The sequence below is a fragment of the Pygocentrus nattereri genome, chromosome 28 (assembly GCF_015220715.1).
Source record: "Pygocentrus nattereri isolate fPygNat1 chromosome 28, fPygNat1.pri, whole genome shotgun sequence".
Taxonomy (NCBI): domain Eukaryota; kingdom Metazoa; phylum Chordata; class Actinopteri; order Characiformes; family Serrasalmidae; genus Pygocentrus; species Pygocentrus nattereri.
Window position 1 is genome coordinate 4,978,492 of NC_051238.1, and position 13,651 is coordinate 4,992,142.

The 13,651-nt window shown below is 43.2% G+C and overlaps 1 protein-coding gene across 1 annotated transcript in view; it reads left to right on the top strand.

The window, feature by feature from the left end:
• tnni3k (TNNI3 interacting kinase) overlaps nt 1-13,651 on the top strand; it is a 45,953-nt gene that overhangs the window by 15,599 nt on the left and 16,703 nt on the right. Inside the window, exons 8-17 of the mRNA XM_017717796.2 lie at nt 774-918; nt 2,025-2,129; nt 2,907-3,001; nt 4,981-5,130; nt 6,095-6,181; nt 6,305-6,361; nt 8,878-8,970; nt 9,058-9,115; nt 11,369-11,563; nt 13,527-13,631. Of these exons, the coding sequence (XP_017573285.2) occupies nt 774-918; nt 2,025-2,129; nt 2,907-3,001; nt 4,981-5,130; nt 6,095-6,181; nt 6,305-6,361; nt 8,878-8,970; nt 9,058-9,115; nt 11,369-11,563; nt 13,527-13,631 (1,090 nt within the window). The remainder of the gene's footprint in view (nt 1-773; nt 919-2,024; nt 2,130-2,906; nt 3,002-4,980; nt 5,131-6,094; nt 6,182-6,304; nt 6,362-8,877; nt 8,971-9,057; nt 9,116-11,368; nt 11,564-13,526; nt 13,632-13,651) is intronic.

A 13,651-nucleotide genomic window follows, 5' to 3' on the forward strand; every position in this document is an offset into this window, starting at 1 on the left:
ACTGAAAAATGACAAAAATGGAGATACGAGGTTTTGTTCTGACAGCAGTGCTATTTTGACCTACAAAACTGGGAGCAAACTTATTTTCTGTGTGTATTGTGTCAGATGTGCAGGATGGGGTTTTTTATTTATTTATTTTTACCCAATTTTCTCCCCCAATTTAGTTGTTTTGAATTCCGCCCACTAGTTAGGACTACCCCAGTCACACAATGCTATCAACGCTAGGAGGGTGAAGGCTAGCACAGGCTTCCTCTGAGACCTGTGAAACCAGCCACCGCTTCTTTTTGAACTGCCGCTCACGCAACGTCACGGGACAGCCGAATGCGCTCGGAGGAAAGCGCCAACCGACAGATCTGTTAGATCAGCTAACTCGCTGACTAGTATCGCCTTGGGTGATGGGGGAGAAGGAGGGGCCACCCTACCCACCCAGAGAGAGCGAGGCCAATTGTGCTGTCTTCGACTCCCGGCTGCAGACCAGGAATCGAGCTCTCGATCTCCTGATGATGGGGCCAACGGTTATACGGCCGCGCCGCTCGGGAGCCTGCGCACGATGGTTTGATATGAAGAAAGCGGCAGTTGTTTGTTTTATATCGGCGCAGACGTCTTGGTTCATTATTCAGAACCACTTCATGTAATAACTGCCTGTGAGGGAGCTTTTAGAGGTGGACGTCTGGTTCCTATCACCACCACTGTGAACAGCTCTGACTCTGTAAGTGTTTCTGGAATGTAGGCGTTTCACACCAGACTAAACCTTATTGTTCCTCTTTTGGCAGTAAACGCTCAAGACAACGAGGACCATGTGCCGATGCATTTCTGCGCCCGCTTCGGGCACCAGGACATTGTGCGCTTCTTGCTGCAGGGGAACTTTGACGTCCAGCCCCATTCAGTCAACATCTACGGGGACACACCTCTTCACCTGTGAGTTTGTAAGGAAAGCAGGATTTCACTAAAACCCGAAGTGAGGATTGTCCAGTAGGAACGGCCTTCACCTCCTCCTCTGTTTGATCAGGCTGAGCTGAGAAATCCTCTCCTGTGAAATACGCTACACTCTTAAAAAACATGGTTCTACAAGGGCTATTTAGAGAATGCTTTTCCAAAAAAGGTTCTTCTGTGGTCACGATGTTAAGCTTGCAGCAACGGCAGAACCGTTTTTGGTGCTTCATAGAACCCTATTCAAAACATTCTCCATTAATCTGTAGAATCCTTACACCATGCAAAGAACCATTTAGCCATACAAATGGTTCTATACAGAACTCAAGATTCTAAATGGAACCAGTCCCTTAATGAAAGAACCCTTAGAAGAACCATCTTTATTAAGTGCGTGACCCCTAGTAAGAGTGATGCTAATTATTTATAGCTGATAAATTGAACCCCAGTCCTTTTGGGTTTCCCCTGCTTTAAAACTACTGACCAAGCTCTTTAAAGCGAGAGTTTGGTGAAAAATCAAGCCATCGCATCAGCCGTTTTTCCCTGTAGCTGATCAGTCGAGACATGTTTGGTGTCTGAAGTTTGCTTCTGTGAAAATGTATGCATGGAGTTTGAACCTTGCTTACTGGTGGGGCATATCGCTGCTGCTGGGACAAAACCCCATATCTGCATTTTTGTCGTTTTACAGTTTTTTACATGAATTGGAAGTGCTTGACGCCCTTTACATCGTGTGTAAATTTCAGGATGAATGGACCAAAGGAAATGACCAAAACATACCTGTAAAAACGTCTGGTTCCATTGACTTACATTAGAAGTAAAGTATGTTTTTCCTTCTCCTGTAAAGTTGTTTTGTTCCGACAGCCCCAGAGTTACAGCGCACAACTAAAGAAGCAAACTTCAGACTAAACTTGCCTTAGCTGAGCAGCTACATGTGGGGTAAAGGTAAAAAAATCCCTGAATTTTCACTTTAAGGCTTGATAATTAGCTGATGCTAATGGATGATTGAGGTGTTTAGAATAGAGAACCCTTGTAAATGTGTAAGGTAAGCAGCTCTGCGGTTGGGAAACGCTGGTTCTTCAGTGGGTGTTCTTGCGCAGGGCGTGCTACAACGGCAAGTTTGAGGTGGTGAAGGAGTTGGTGCAGCTCACGGGAACAGACAGCCTGTCCAAGGAGAACATCTTCAGTGAGACGGCTTTTCACAGGCAAGGCGTCTCTTCACAAGAGCATCGATCTGTTTATAGAGATTGAACTGCATCAGTTTTGCTCCAGTTATAATGGATTATTATAATAATCAATAAAGACAAAACACAATTTTGTGGTTAAGGAACCTTCACGATACAGGCCTTTGATCTCTCTTCCTCTGTCTCTTTCTCTGTCTCTTCTTCTAACCCTTCCTCTTCTGATTTTTCCTCTCTTCCTCTAGCTTTTCCTCTAACTCTTCCTCTTTTCCTGTCTCTTCCTCTAGCTCTTATGTTATCTCTTCCTCCGACTCTTCCAGTAGCTATTCTTCTATCTCTTCTTCCTTTCCTCTAACTCCTCCTTCATCTCTTCCTCCATCTCTTCCTCTTTTCCTCTAGGTTTTCCTCTATCTCCTCCTCTGTCTCTTCCTCTAACTCTTCCTCTTTTCTGCTTTCTGTTCCTCTAACTATTCCTCTAGCTCTTATTTGATCTCTTCCTCCAGCTCGTTCACTAGCTATTCCTCTTATCTCTTCCTCTTCTGACTCTTCCTCTCTTCCTCTATCTCTTCCTCTAGCTTTTCCTCTAACTCATCCTCTGTCTCTTCCTGTAACTCTTCCTTGTTTCTGCTATCTGTTCCTCTAACTCTTCCACTAGTTATTCTAGTAATCACAGGCAGGTGTGACACTGTCTAGTTGCATCAGTTAAAAGTCATTATAAAATCCAGGAACAGACGCTGGACTCAGGGTCTGGACCTCTGCTGCAGAGTATGATGGACTCTAACCTTTCTCCTCTGTCTGTAGTGCCTGCACCTATGGTAAGGACCTGGAGATGGTCAAGTTCCTGATCAGCCAGAACGCAATGAGTATTAATCACCAGGGCCGAGACGGACACACAGGTAACTGTACAGTACTATATAAATGTAACTTATTATTATTATTATTATTATTATTATCAGTATCAGTGTCCTGCAGTTTTCTTGTATTACTCGGTGATCCACATATTGACCTTTGTGGTTATGAATGAAAACCAGTGATAATTCATTTCTACGTGACCATTTTCCAACTTCCAACTGTCTTTGAGACTTGATATAGGCAAATGAGCTCAGTTCTGATTGGCTGATACACTCCTTATAGCTTGAGTGTGAGTGGGCAGGGCTAAACTGCTGAAGGCTGAACATCTATGGGTTGGTTTTCATGACACCACAAAAACAGTGAGTGAAAACGAGCAGCTTAGCTTCTACACTCCTAATAAACGATGGTGCTTGAAGGGTTTTTAGTCAAGAAAATGGTTCTATATAGAGCCATGAATGCTCAGGACCTTTGTGTAATGAAAAGGTTCCTCAAGTTGATAGAGAATGTGTTGTATATGGTTCTGTACAGTCGGCAGAGTAGATGAATCGTTTTTGGTACTGTTTAGAACCGTATAAAACACATTGATGCAAAGAACCATTTAATTTTGATTCCTTTATTTCAGAAAAGTGAAGGAGCTGTGTTTGTCCATGATATGGAGCCGTTTAAAAGCGTGCACTGGCCTTGAAAAGTCTGCAGACAGCGCTTTTTGAAATTAACGAGCACGTTTTCTTTAGCACTTTGCATTAATATATTAAGCAGAAGGTTGTTTAGAGCTTTATGTGTGCCTTTATAAAAGATGTAGAGCTACTTACCTCGGAAGTAAAGCCAGAGGCCACACATTGTATCCCCATGTTCTGACGTCAGCTCTCAGTCCTTTCAGGCGCTTAAAGGTGCCCAACACTGGGTCAGTGCGGAGGCTGCGCTCTCACACAGATCAGTGTGGAGTCCCAGCTTTGGGCTAAAGGAGTTTCAGTATGAAGTAATTTGGGGGGAAACAAAAGCCATCAAATCATTATTTAGGCAAAAGTTGTTCCTTGCTAGCTAAACCTTTGCAGGGACCATTTTTCTTGTTTATGTTCTTGTGCAAAAGTTTGCTGGTCAATTGACATATTTTGTATGTTTTCTGATGTCAAATAAGTTTACAGGGAACATATTTATATACAGGGTGGCTCAAAAAAGATTAATCTGACTTTAAAGGGGCATATTTTTACAACCATGAAGCTCCAAGGAACCAATCACAATCCAACTGTAAGAGGGGGTCTATGAGTTCCTGACTGTCAGTGGAAGACGGCTCCCCCTTCAGTCTGAGAGGAGATGAGACCTCTGAGCAGAGCGTTCTGCGTTCTCCACGTCAATAAGAGTGAATCCGTCAGAACTGTGCAGCGGGATTTTCGTCAGTGAAGCTCCAGCAGCTCAGATCGTTCGTCGTTGGTTCCACAGCACTGGATGATCTCCGAAATCCCACTGAAAGAGCCGTGAGAGCAGAGACGCCCGACACGCTCAATCCAGTCTGGGATGAGTCTGACTGTGGTGTTGATGATGTCTGTACAGCTGGAGGAGGTTCAGACTGAGACCTTATTAAAAGTCCATAATAAACTTTATGCTCATTGAAACCGTTTACAGTTCACTGCCTTGTTCATTTTGAAATTGGATTAATCTTTTTCCCTGTGTATTTCACCCTGTATATGGCATATTTATGCAAATGCTTACGGCACGATTCCTCTCTATTGGCTAAACTTAACATATCAGAAAAATCGGTCATAAAATGGCCCCACTTTCGCATTTGATTCTTTTTCCCTGGTCGTTTTCAAATTCTGAGACGTGTATCTCCAGTGGAGGATATGAACTCGCAGGCAATTAAGAAAACATATAATTGGAGCGGGGTGCACAAACTTTTGCATAAAACTGTAATTGAAAAGTAACAGTGAAATTTGTGAAATTTCAAAAGCAGGCCGAAACTTTTGGCCCTGAATAATTCGGCTCAGGTGATTTTTGACTTTCTGGCTGTGCTGTGCTCTGATAGGTCTGCACAGCGCCTGTTTCCATGGACACATCCGCCTGGTCCAGTTCCTATTGGACAGCGGGGCTGACATGAACCTGGTGGCCTGTGACCCCAGCCGCTCCAGCGGGGAGAAAGATGAGCAGACCTGCCTCATGTGGGCCTACGAGAAAGGTCAGAAAGGTCCTACACACTTAAAAATGATGGTTCTTCAAGGGTTCTTTAGTAAAGAAAATGGTTCTATATAGAACCATGAACATTCAAAGAACCCTTTTGCATGATTAAATGGTTCTTTCTGTCATGGAAGCATATCTAGATTGATGTAGAACGTGCTGTAGATGGTTCTATGTAGAAGCTTTTTGAAAAGGTTTCTAGGGAGCACCAAAAAGAGTTCTTCTATTATTGCAAGCTTGACACTGTAACAACAGAAGAACCCGTTTTGGTACTATATAGAATTCTTTTCAGAAAGGTGCTACAAAGAACCGTATGCAACACATTCTCAATTAGTCTGAAGAACCTTTTCACAAAGCAAAGAACCCTTTGTTATGCGAAAGGTTTCTTTGAATGTTCATGGTTCTATATAGAACCATTTTCTTTAGTAAAGAACCCTTGAAGAACCATCATTTTTAAAGTGTGTACGTTACAGCCAAAAAACAAAGACTTGCTTAAAGTGAATGTCAAACAATTGGATTTTTCTGTGATATTATTATTATTATTATTATTATTATTATTAATAATATTAATATTATTAGTGAATAATGATAAAAAGATGACTTTCTAAGGGTTCTTTAGTAAAGAGAATGATTCTATTTAGAACCCTGAGCTTTCTGTAGGCCATTTCATGCTTATATGCTTCTTTAAATGGTGAAAACGTTCTTCAGATTGATTTAGAATGTGTTGTATATGGTTCTGTATAGAGCCTTTTTAAAAATGGTTCTGTACAGCACCAAGAAGGGTTCTTGTATTGTTACAAGCTTGACACTGTAACAGTAGCAGAACCCTTTTTTAAAACGGTTGTGTTTTTATTAACTTGGATTTGAAACTCATGTACTGTGTGATATACGTTCAATGGAAAGCATGTGGGCTTACGTTGGCTGTTATAATGGTGTTTATAAAGGCCCCTTTATGATCTGTGTAGGTCACGATGCCATCGTCACTCTGCTGAAGCACTACAAACGGCCTCAGGAAGATTCGCCCTGCAATGAGTACTCGCAGCCAGGAGGGGGTGTGATTACACTCATCACTTACTCGGCACCAGCGTGAAGACCGTACTGCACAAATGAAAACATACAGTAAAGAGACGAAACATCATAAACATAAAACCACTTTGTTTTTGTTTTAATCATAGATGGTTCGTACGTTTCTGTCCCGTCTCCGCTGGGAAAGATCAAAAGCATGACTAAAGGTAACCCCCCCATGCCCCCCCCCCATGCCCCCCCGCCACGTACACGTACAAAGAGGCTGTTCATGAGGAACTGAACGGACTCCTGCAGTTTCTGTTGCTGGCGCTCCTCTTCAGAAACATTCTCCAAGAATAATATCTGTGGAAGTGAGATAGTCCTGATAAGAACAATGGATGGCTACAGTGTCGGCCACAAGATGAGGGAGTTGTGGAAAAAGGCTTAGTAAGGCATGATGAGGTGCTTATGTCAAGCCACTGCTTAGTATTGCTTAAACCTAATTATCTCATTCCCACAACTTGGGGCGGCCGTGGGCTGGAGGTCAGGGAACCAGCCCTGCGACCAGGAGGTCGCTGGTTTGATCCCCTGAGCAGACAGTCTGTGACTGAGGTGTCCTTGAGCAAGACACCCAACCTCCAACTCCTCCCTCGGGCACTGTGGATAGGGCTGCCCACCGCTCCGGGCAAGTGTCCTCACTGCCCCCTAGTGTGTCTGTGTTCACTAGTGTGCTATGTCATTGTTGCAACTTAATTATCCTCTTCCCACTCCTTACTATGTTATTACTGCAACTAAATTATCCTGTTCCCACACCTTGCTATGTCGTTACTACAACTTAATGATCTTTTTCATACATTTTACTATGTCATTACTACAACTTAATTATCTTGTTCCCACTCCTTGCTATGCCATTACTACAGCTTGATTATCTTGTTCCCTCACGTTACTATGTCATTACTACAACTTGATTATCTCGTTCCCACTCCTTACTTAAAATTGCCAGTTCTGATGGTGGCAAATTTCAATCATTCAGTGTTTTTATCACATAAAATGTTCTTATTCCACAGGCTGGTAATTTGGCCTATTTCAAGAAATAATCAGATGATAATCATAACTCAGTTGTGCAAAACGATTGTATGATCTTCATAGAAAAGCACTGACTATTAGAATGGGACACTCTGGAGCAGCCACACATTAGCCTAAGGTCACCATGCCCAATGCCAAGCGTCAGCTGGAGAGGTATAAAGCCCCGCAGCATTGGGCTGTGGAGCAGTGGAGCTGAGCAGTGGAGCTCCAACCAACACCTTTGGGATGAGTCTGATTCAGAACTGAACATCCAACATCAGTATCTGACCTCACTAATGCTCAATCAAATCCTCACAGCAATGTTCCAACATCTAGTCTAAAGCCTGTCCAGAAAAGTAGAAGCTGTTACTGCAGCACAAACTTAATACCTGTAAAATCTCAGGCTCATCATTCAGTAACTGCAGGGACGTCAGTGCAAACTGACTGAGCTATTGATAAAACCTTGGGCCTGTCGGTGGGGCCTGGTCATTTAAGGGTCATATACCCTTCATTACTGTGTAAGCACTAGATGAGCGTGTGTCTACAAACTTTTGGACATACATGCAGTAGAGGACATTTTCTTCAAGGAAACCATATTATGACCAGGAAAAGAGCTTTTTACAGGCATTATACACCAATCAGGCAGAACATCATGACCACCTCCTTGTTTCTACACTCATTGTCCACTTTATCAGCTCCACTTACTGTATAGCTGCACTCTGTAGTTCTACAGTTACAGACTGTAGTCCATCTGTTTCTCTGATACTCTGTTACCCTGTTCTTCAGTGGTCAGGACCCCCATGGACCCTCACAGAGCAGGTACTATTTGGGTGGTGGATCATTCTCAGCACTGCAGTAACACTGATGTGGTGGTGGTGTGTTAGTGTGTGTTGCGCTGGTCTGAGTGGATCAGACACAGCAGAGCTGCTGGAGTTTTTAAACACCTCAGTGTCGCTGCTGGACTGAGAACAGTCCACTAACCAAAAATATCCAGCCAACAGTGTCCTGTGGGCAGCGTCCTGCGACCACTGATGAAGGACTAGAGGATGACCAACACAAACTGTGCAGCAGCAGATGAGCTGTCGTCTCTGACTTTACATCTACAAGGTGGACCGACGAGGTAGGAGCATCTAATAGAGTGGACAGTGAGTGGACACACTGTTTAAAAACTCCAGCTGCGCTGCTGTGTCAGATCCACTTGTACCAGCACAACACACACTAACACACTAACACACCACCACCACGTCAGTGTTACTGCAGTGCTGAGAATGATCCACCACCCAAATAGTACCTGCTCTGTGAGGGTCCATGGGGGTCCTGACCACTGAAGAACAGGGTAACAGAGTATCAGAGAAACAGATGGACTACAGTCTGTAACTGTAGAACTACAGAGTGAAACTATACAGTAAGTGGAGCTGATAAAGTGGACAGTGAGGGTAGAAACAAGGAGGCAGTCATGATGTTCTGCCTGATTAGTAAATGTGTACTATTGTAAACTTGCCATAAAGCATATATATGAATATGTTTAGACCCTCAAAAGTCCAATTTAATGTTCATGTGCCTTTAATTTCCTTTAAATGCCTCATATGAGCATGCAGATCCATGGTAATGCAGTTATTAGCCATCAACAGACTGACTTTAGATCAGCAAATTTGATAAACACAATGTTTTTCCACAGAAAAGGCTGACATTCTCCTCCTCAGAGCGAGCCTCCCATCCAACTTCCACCTTCAGCTTTCTGAACTGGAGTTTAATGAGATCATTGGCTCAGGTGTGTTCAATAAAAATCAGCCCATATTTAAGGAGTTCTTTCTGAGGTTCACCAGAATCTAAAATATCCTCACTTATGTATTTACAGGTTCTTTTGGGAAGGTCTATAAAGGACGATGTCGCAACAAAATTGTGGCGATCAAAAGGTGAGATTCCTGTTTTGTTCCTCTCCACCATGAATTACTTTTTCAAAATCTGTATTACGCTGAAATCTTTCTGTAAGAATAGAATTATGCAGAAAGGAAAAGTCAGTGGAATTCCCTCTTAAGGCTTGATTTAGGAGTAGGGCTGTGTTTATGAAGAGAAGAAGCCACATGCCACAAAATAGCCCAACGCTGACACCTGGAGATCTGTTCTAAATCAGACTTCAGTTCTAATCCATTTTAAGATTTGTCGTATGCATGTTCTTCTAAGACAGGCATGCACAACTCCAGTCCTGGAGGGCCAGCGCAGTTTGGAGGTTTCCCTGGTCAAACACACCCACTTAACCTGGCAATTAACAGATGAGTGTAATCAGGTGTGTTGGAGCAGGTAACTCACCAAACTGTGCTGGCCATCGGCCCCCCAGGACCGGAGTTGTGCACCCCTGTTCTAAGACCTTGATTAGCTGGATCAGAAGTGTTTGCTTAAAGAAAGACAAAAGAAACAGGTGGTCAGCCAGGCCAGTTGGATTATTGGAGACAAACTACTGTCACTCCAGAACTTATACCTCCGATCCATAACCAACAAGGTAACCCAGATCTACAAGGACCCTACCCACCCCCCTTCATTCATCATTTCAGTTGCTGCCACTGGACGGAGACTTAAGGTCCCAATAGCTAGAAAGAATATGAGCATGTTAAATAAGGGCTTAATAAATAAACCCCTACATCGTTCATGTGCACTGTTGCTGTAAGTGTTTTTAAGTGTTTTATGTGTCCATGTTCAGCACTGTGAGAAAGTTTTAGGCATCTAAGCCACTTTTTTAAACTATTTCCCTCAGCAGTGAGTTTATCACAATATACATTAGAATAAAGTCGTATTCATAATTCAGATAAACAGAAAAACAATAAAAAGGAACAAGAATTTCTTGGGTCCATATTTTTCCTTGACACCTTCACAGCCGCCACAGAGACTTGTTAATATCATCAATTACATCATGAGCTCAATTTACTGAGCACTGATTGGTCAAACCAGGAGCTGCTTTTTAACTACATATAATACTGTAATGCTGGGCTTCCTCGAGGAGCGGCTTGGAAATGGTTAAACAAACACACACATCCAGAAAATGACTGTTTATTATATTTATTTATCATTTATTGCACAAATAAACAGATTTTGAAAATGTGTCTTTGGTGCCTGAGCCTTTCACACAGTACTGTATATATTTCTGTGCCAGATTGCCAGACAAATTTCCATTTCATGCACGTTTACTGAACAGTAAAGTTTTCTTCAACCAAAAATCAATTTTACACAGCTTTTTTTACCCACCACCCCATCCCCCTAAGTAGTCAGTCAGCCAAGACAGACTTGGGGTCTATTTAGTTTTGCATTGGGGCTCTGAGGCTAATGTAGATGACCAATAATAGACCTCACCAAATAGCAGACGCTCACCTGCTTTCCTAAATGATCGCTTTCCTCAAACTGTGTGGAGTTATTAAGTCATTTATGATTAGATTTCAGTCATTCTTGCTAAAAAAAAAAAAACAGCACAGACCAGCATCCATTCCATCCCGGTCTAACCTGGTTTACGCTTGTGGTGCTGGTTTAGTTAGTCACCCAGCATGGTCATACCGGTTGACCATCATACCGGCATCTAAACCACAGCGTGCAGATAACCCAGGCAAACCTAAGTGAACACAAAATGCTGTTTTTAAATCATGATTTCAATGATTAAAGTCAACATGCTGTTCAGCCCTGCCTGGCCATATGTGAAAAAGTGATTGCCACCTGATTAAATCAGATTCTGATTTACTTTCCTGCTTAAATGTGTGACATTAGAGTGGATGTTACTGTGGATTTGTTTACACGGTTACTCCAAATACTTCTGAGGTATTTTACTATGTCCTCAGTTTAATAGCTACAGCCTGTTTCATTTTAGTGTAATGTAGTTAGACTATTTGGAAACGTACCATCACGATACCCAAGATTATGATCTGTTACTTTAGAGCTTGTAGCTCAGATTTAGCTGGTACATACATAGAACTCAGGATACTGATTACGTTCCTCATATCAGCATGCAGATCCATGGTAATGCCGTTATTAGGCATCAACAGACTTTAGATCAGTAAATTTGATAAACCTAAACCGGTGACATTCTCCTCCTGAGAGCAGAGCAGCAAGATTGTAGAAATGATATTATGTATAAATAGTACAAGTAAAATGCAGTGGAAGACACTGGGGCCTCTTGTGTCCTGCAGGTATCGTGCCAACACTTACTGCTCCAAGTCGGACACGGACATGTTCTGCCGAGAGGTGTCCATCCTGTGCCGGCTCAACCACCCGTGTGTGATCCCGTTTGTGGGGGCCTGTCTGGACGACCCGAGCCAGTTTGCCATAGTAACGCAATTCGTGTCTGGAGGCTCGCTGTTCTCACTGCTGCATGAGCAGAAGAGGTGAGGACGTCCACCAGAGACAAATACACAAGCAAAGACGGTATTTGGAAAATCGGAGAAGACCTTTTCGGAATAATGTGGCTGTGTTCACTGAATTAGTTCATACTTTAAAGTGATGCTGTGGTGAAAAACAATTTAAACCGTTTTCCCTTTTTATCCTAAATGCAGTCAGTCAGCCACTTCTTTAGATTTGCACTGGCGTTACGAGGTAATGAAGGCTTATGTCACACTCATTAGCATAATAATAACTGCAGGCCAAATTCATCTCATACTTCTCTTTTAGGTTTACCCCAGTAAATTAGGAAAAGCCATTAAATATGGGGCATAAAAATGATGTCAGTCATTTATTTAGAGACGTTAAACATTGAACGGGGATAAAAGGGGGGGGGGTTAAGCTGAAGCCAGTCTGACTTTTCTTGATGTGCCTGCAATCCCTCACAGTTTTTACCTTTTTCTGATGACAAATACGTGTTTAAGATTAAGTGACCCTTATTAATCCCACAACGGGGAAGTTTCCTCCGCATTTAACCCATCCGTGCAGTGAAACACCACATACACACTAGTGAACACACACACTAGGGGGCAGTGAGCACACTTGCCCGGAGCGGTGGGCAGCCCTATCCACAGCGCTTGGGGAGGAATTGGGGGTTAGGTGTCTTGCTCAAGGACACTTCACTCACGTACTGTCGGCTCTGGGGCTTTAATTGTAATACATTTCAGAGCTACTGTTAGTAACATTCCTAAAAGATATTCCTTAGATCTTCCCTCTAGGTTATCCGGTATTACCCGATATCACCTGCTTAAGATCTTGTGGAATATGCTGCCGAAACACTTCCTTAAGAGTTTCAAATACTTCTTTCCCAAATATCTGGAACTTAAGGCGGAGCCAAAATATGTGAGTATGGTTTCCAGTTTGTGCTCCTCCACAGTTTCTCCAGCATGAACTGTTAGGTGTTAGACCCGTCTTTGACACTATTTCTGGGGTTTGGAAATATCTGGTGATGACTTTCCAATTGAATTCCCTCCAACTGTTTGAATTTGTCACTGTTCTAGCCACATTTAGTTCTGATTCCCATCTCTGCTTTATATTTAAGGAATTATTTACGCTCCTAGACAAGAATTGAATTGAATTATCAGCCAACTGTGTTTGCACGCTGTGGAATTAGACCTCCGTATTTAACCCGCTAGTGAAACACCCACATGCACAATGGTGAACACACACACTAGGGGGCAGTGAGCACACTTGCCTGGAGCGGTGGGCAGCCCAATCCATGGTGCCCGGGGAGCAGTTGGGGGTTAGGTCATGAACTGTCAGTCGAGGGGATCGAACCGGGAACCTTCCGGTCTCAGGGCTGGTTCCTTAACCTCCAGCCCACAGCTGCACCCCATATTTGATACAATTTACTAATTCTATCAAAGTAATCGTGGGCTGGAGGTCAGGGAACCAGCCTTATTGACCGGAAGGTTGCTGGTTCGATCCCCAGAGCCGACAGCACGTGACTGAAGTGTCTGTGAGCAAGACACCTAACCCCCAATTGCTCCCCGGATGCTGTGGATAGGGCTGCCCACCACTCTGGGCAAGTGTGCTCACTGCCCCCTAGTATGTGTGTTCACTAGTGTGTATGTGGTGTTTCACTGCACGGATGGGTCAGATTGCAGAGTGGAGATTTCCCTGTTGTGCGACTAATAAAGGTGACTTAATCTAATCTAGACATGATTCTTCTCACTCCATTCCTCGTTTGTACCTCGTTTCTACCTGGGCAGGTTTTATAGGTTTTTCCCCATTGTTTGTGTGTATCCGAGGTGTATTATCTGTCTGTAGTGAGTCTGGCTCTTCAGTGATGCTCCTCTCTCCGCTCAAGTTCATCTGAGACTTCCATTGATCTGCTTAAATCGTAATGACGTCTCGGAGCATTGATCTGTGTGAGCTTAGGTGTGCTTTAAACTGTGTTTAAACGAGCAGGATCATCGACCTGCAGTCCAAGCTCATCATCGCCATCGACGTGGCCAAAGGCATGGAGTACCTGCACAATCTGACTCAGCCCATCATTCACAGAGATCTCAACAGGTGAGCACTCATCATCATTA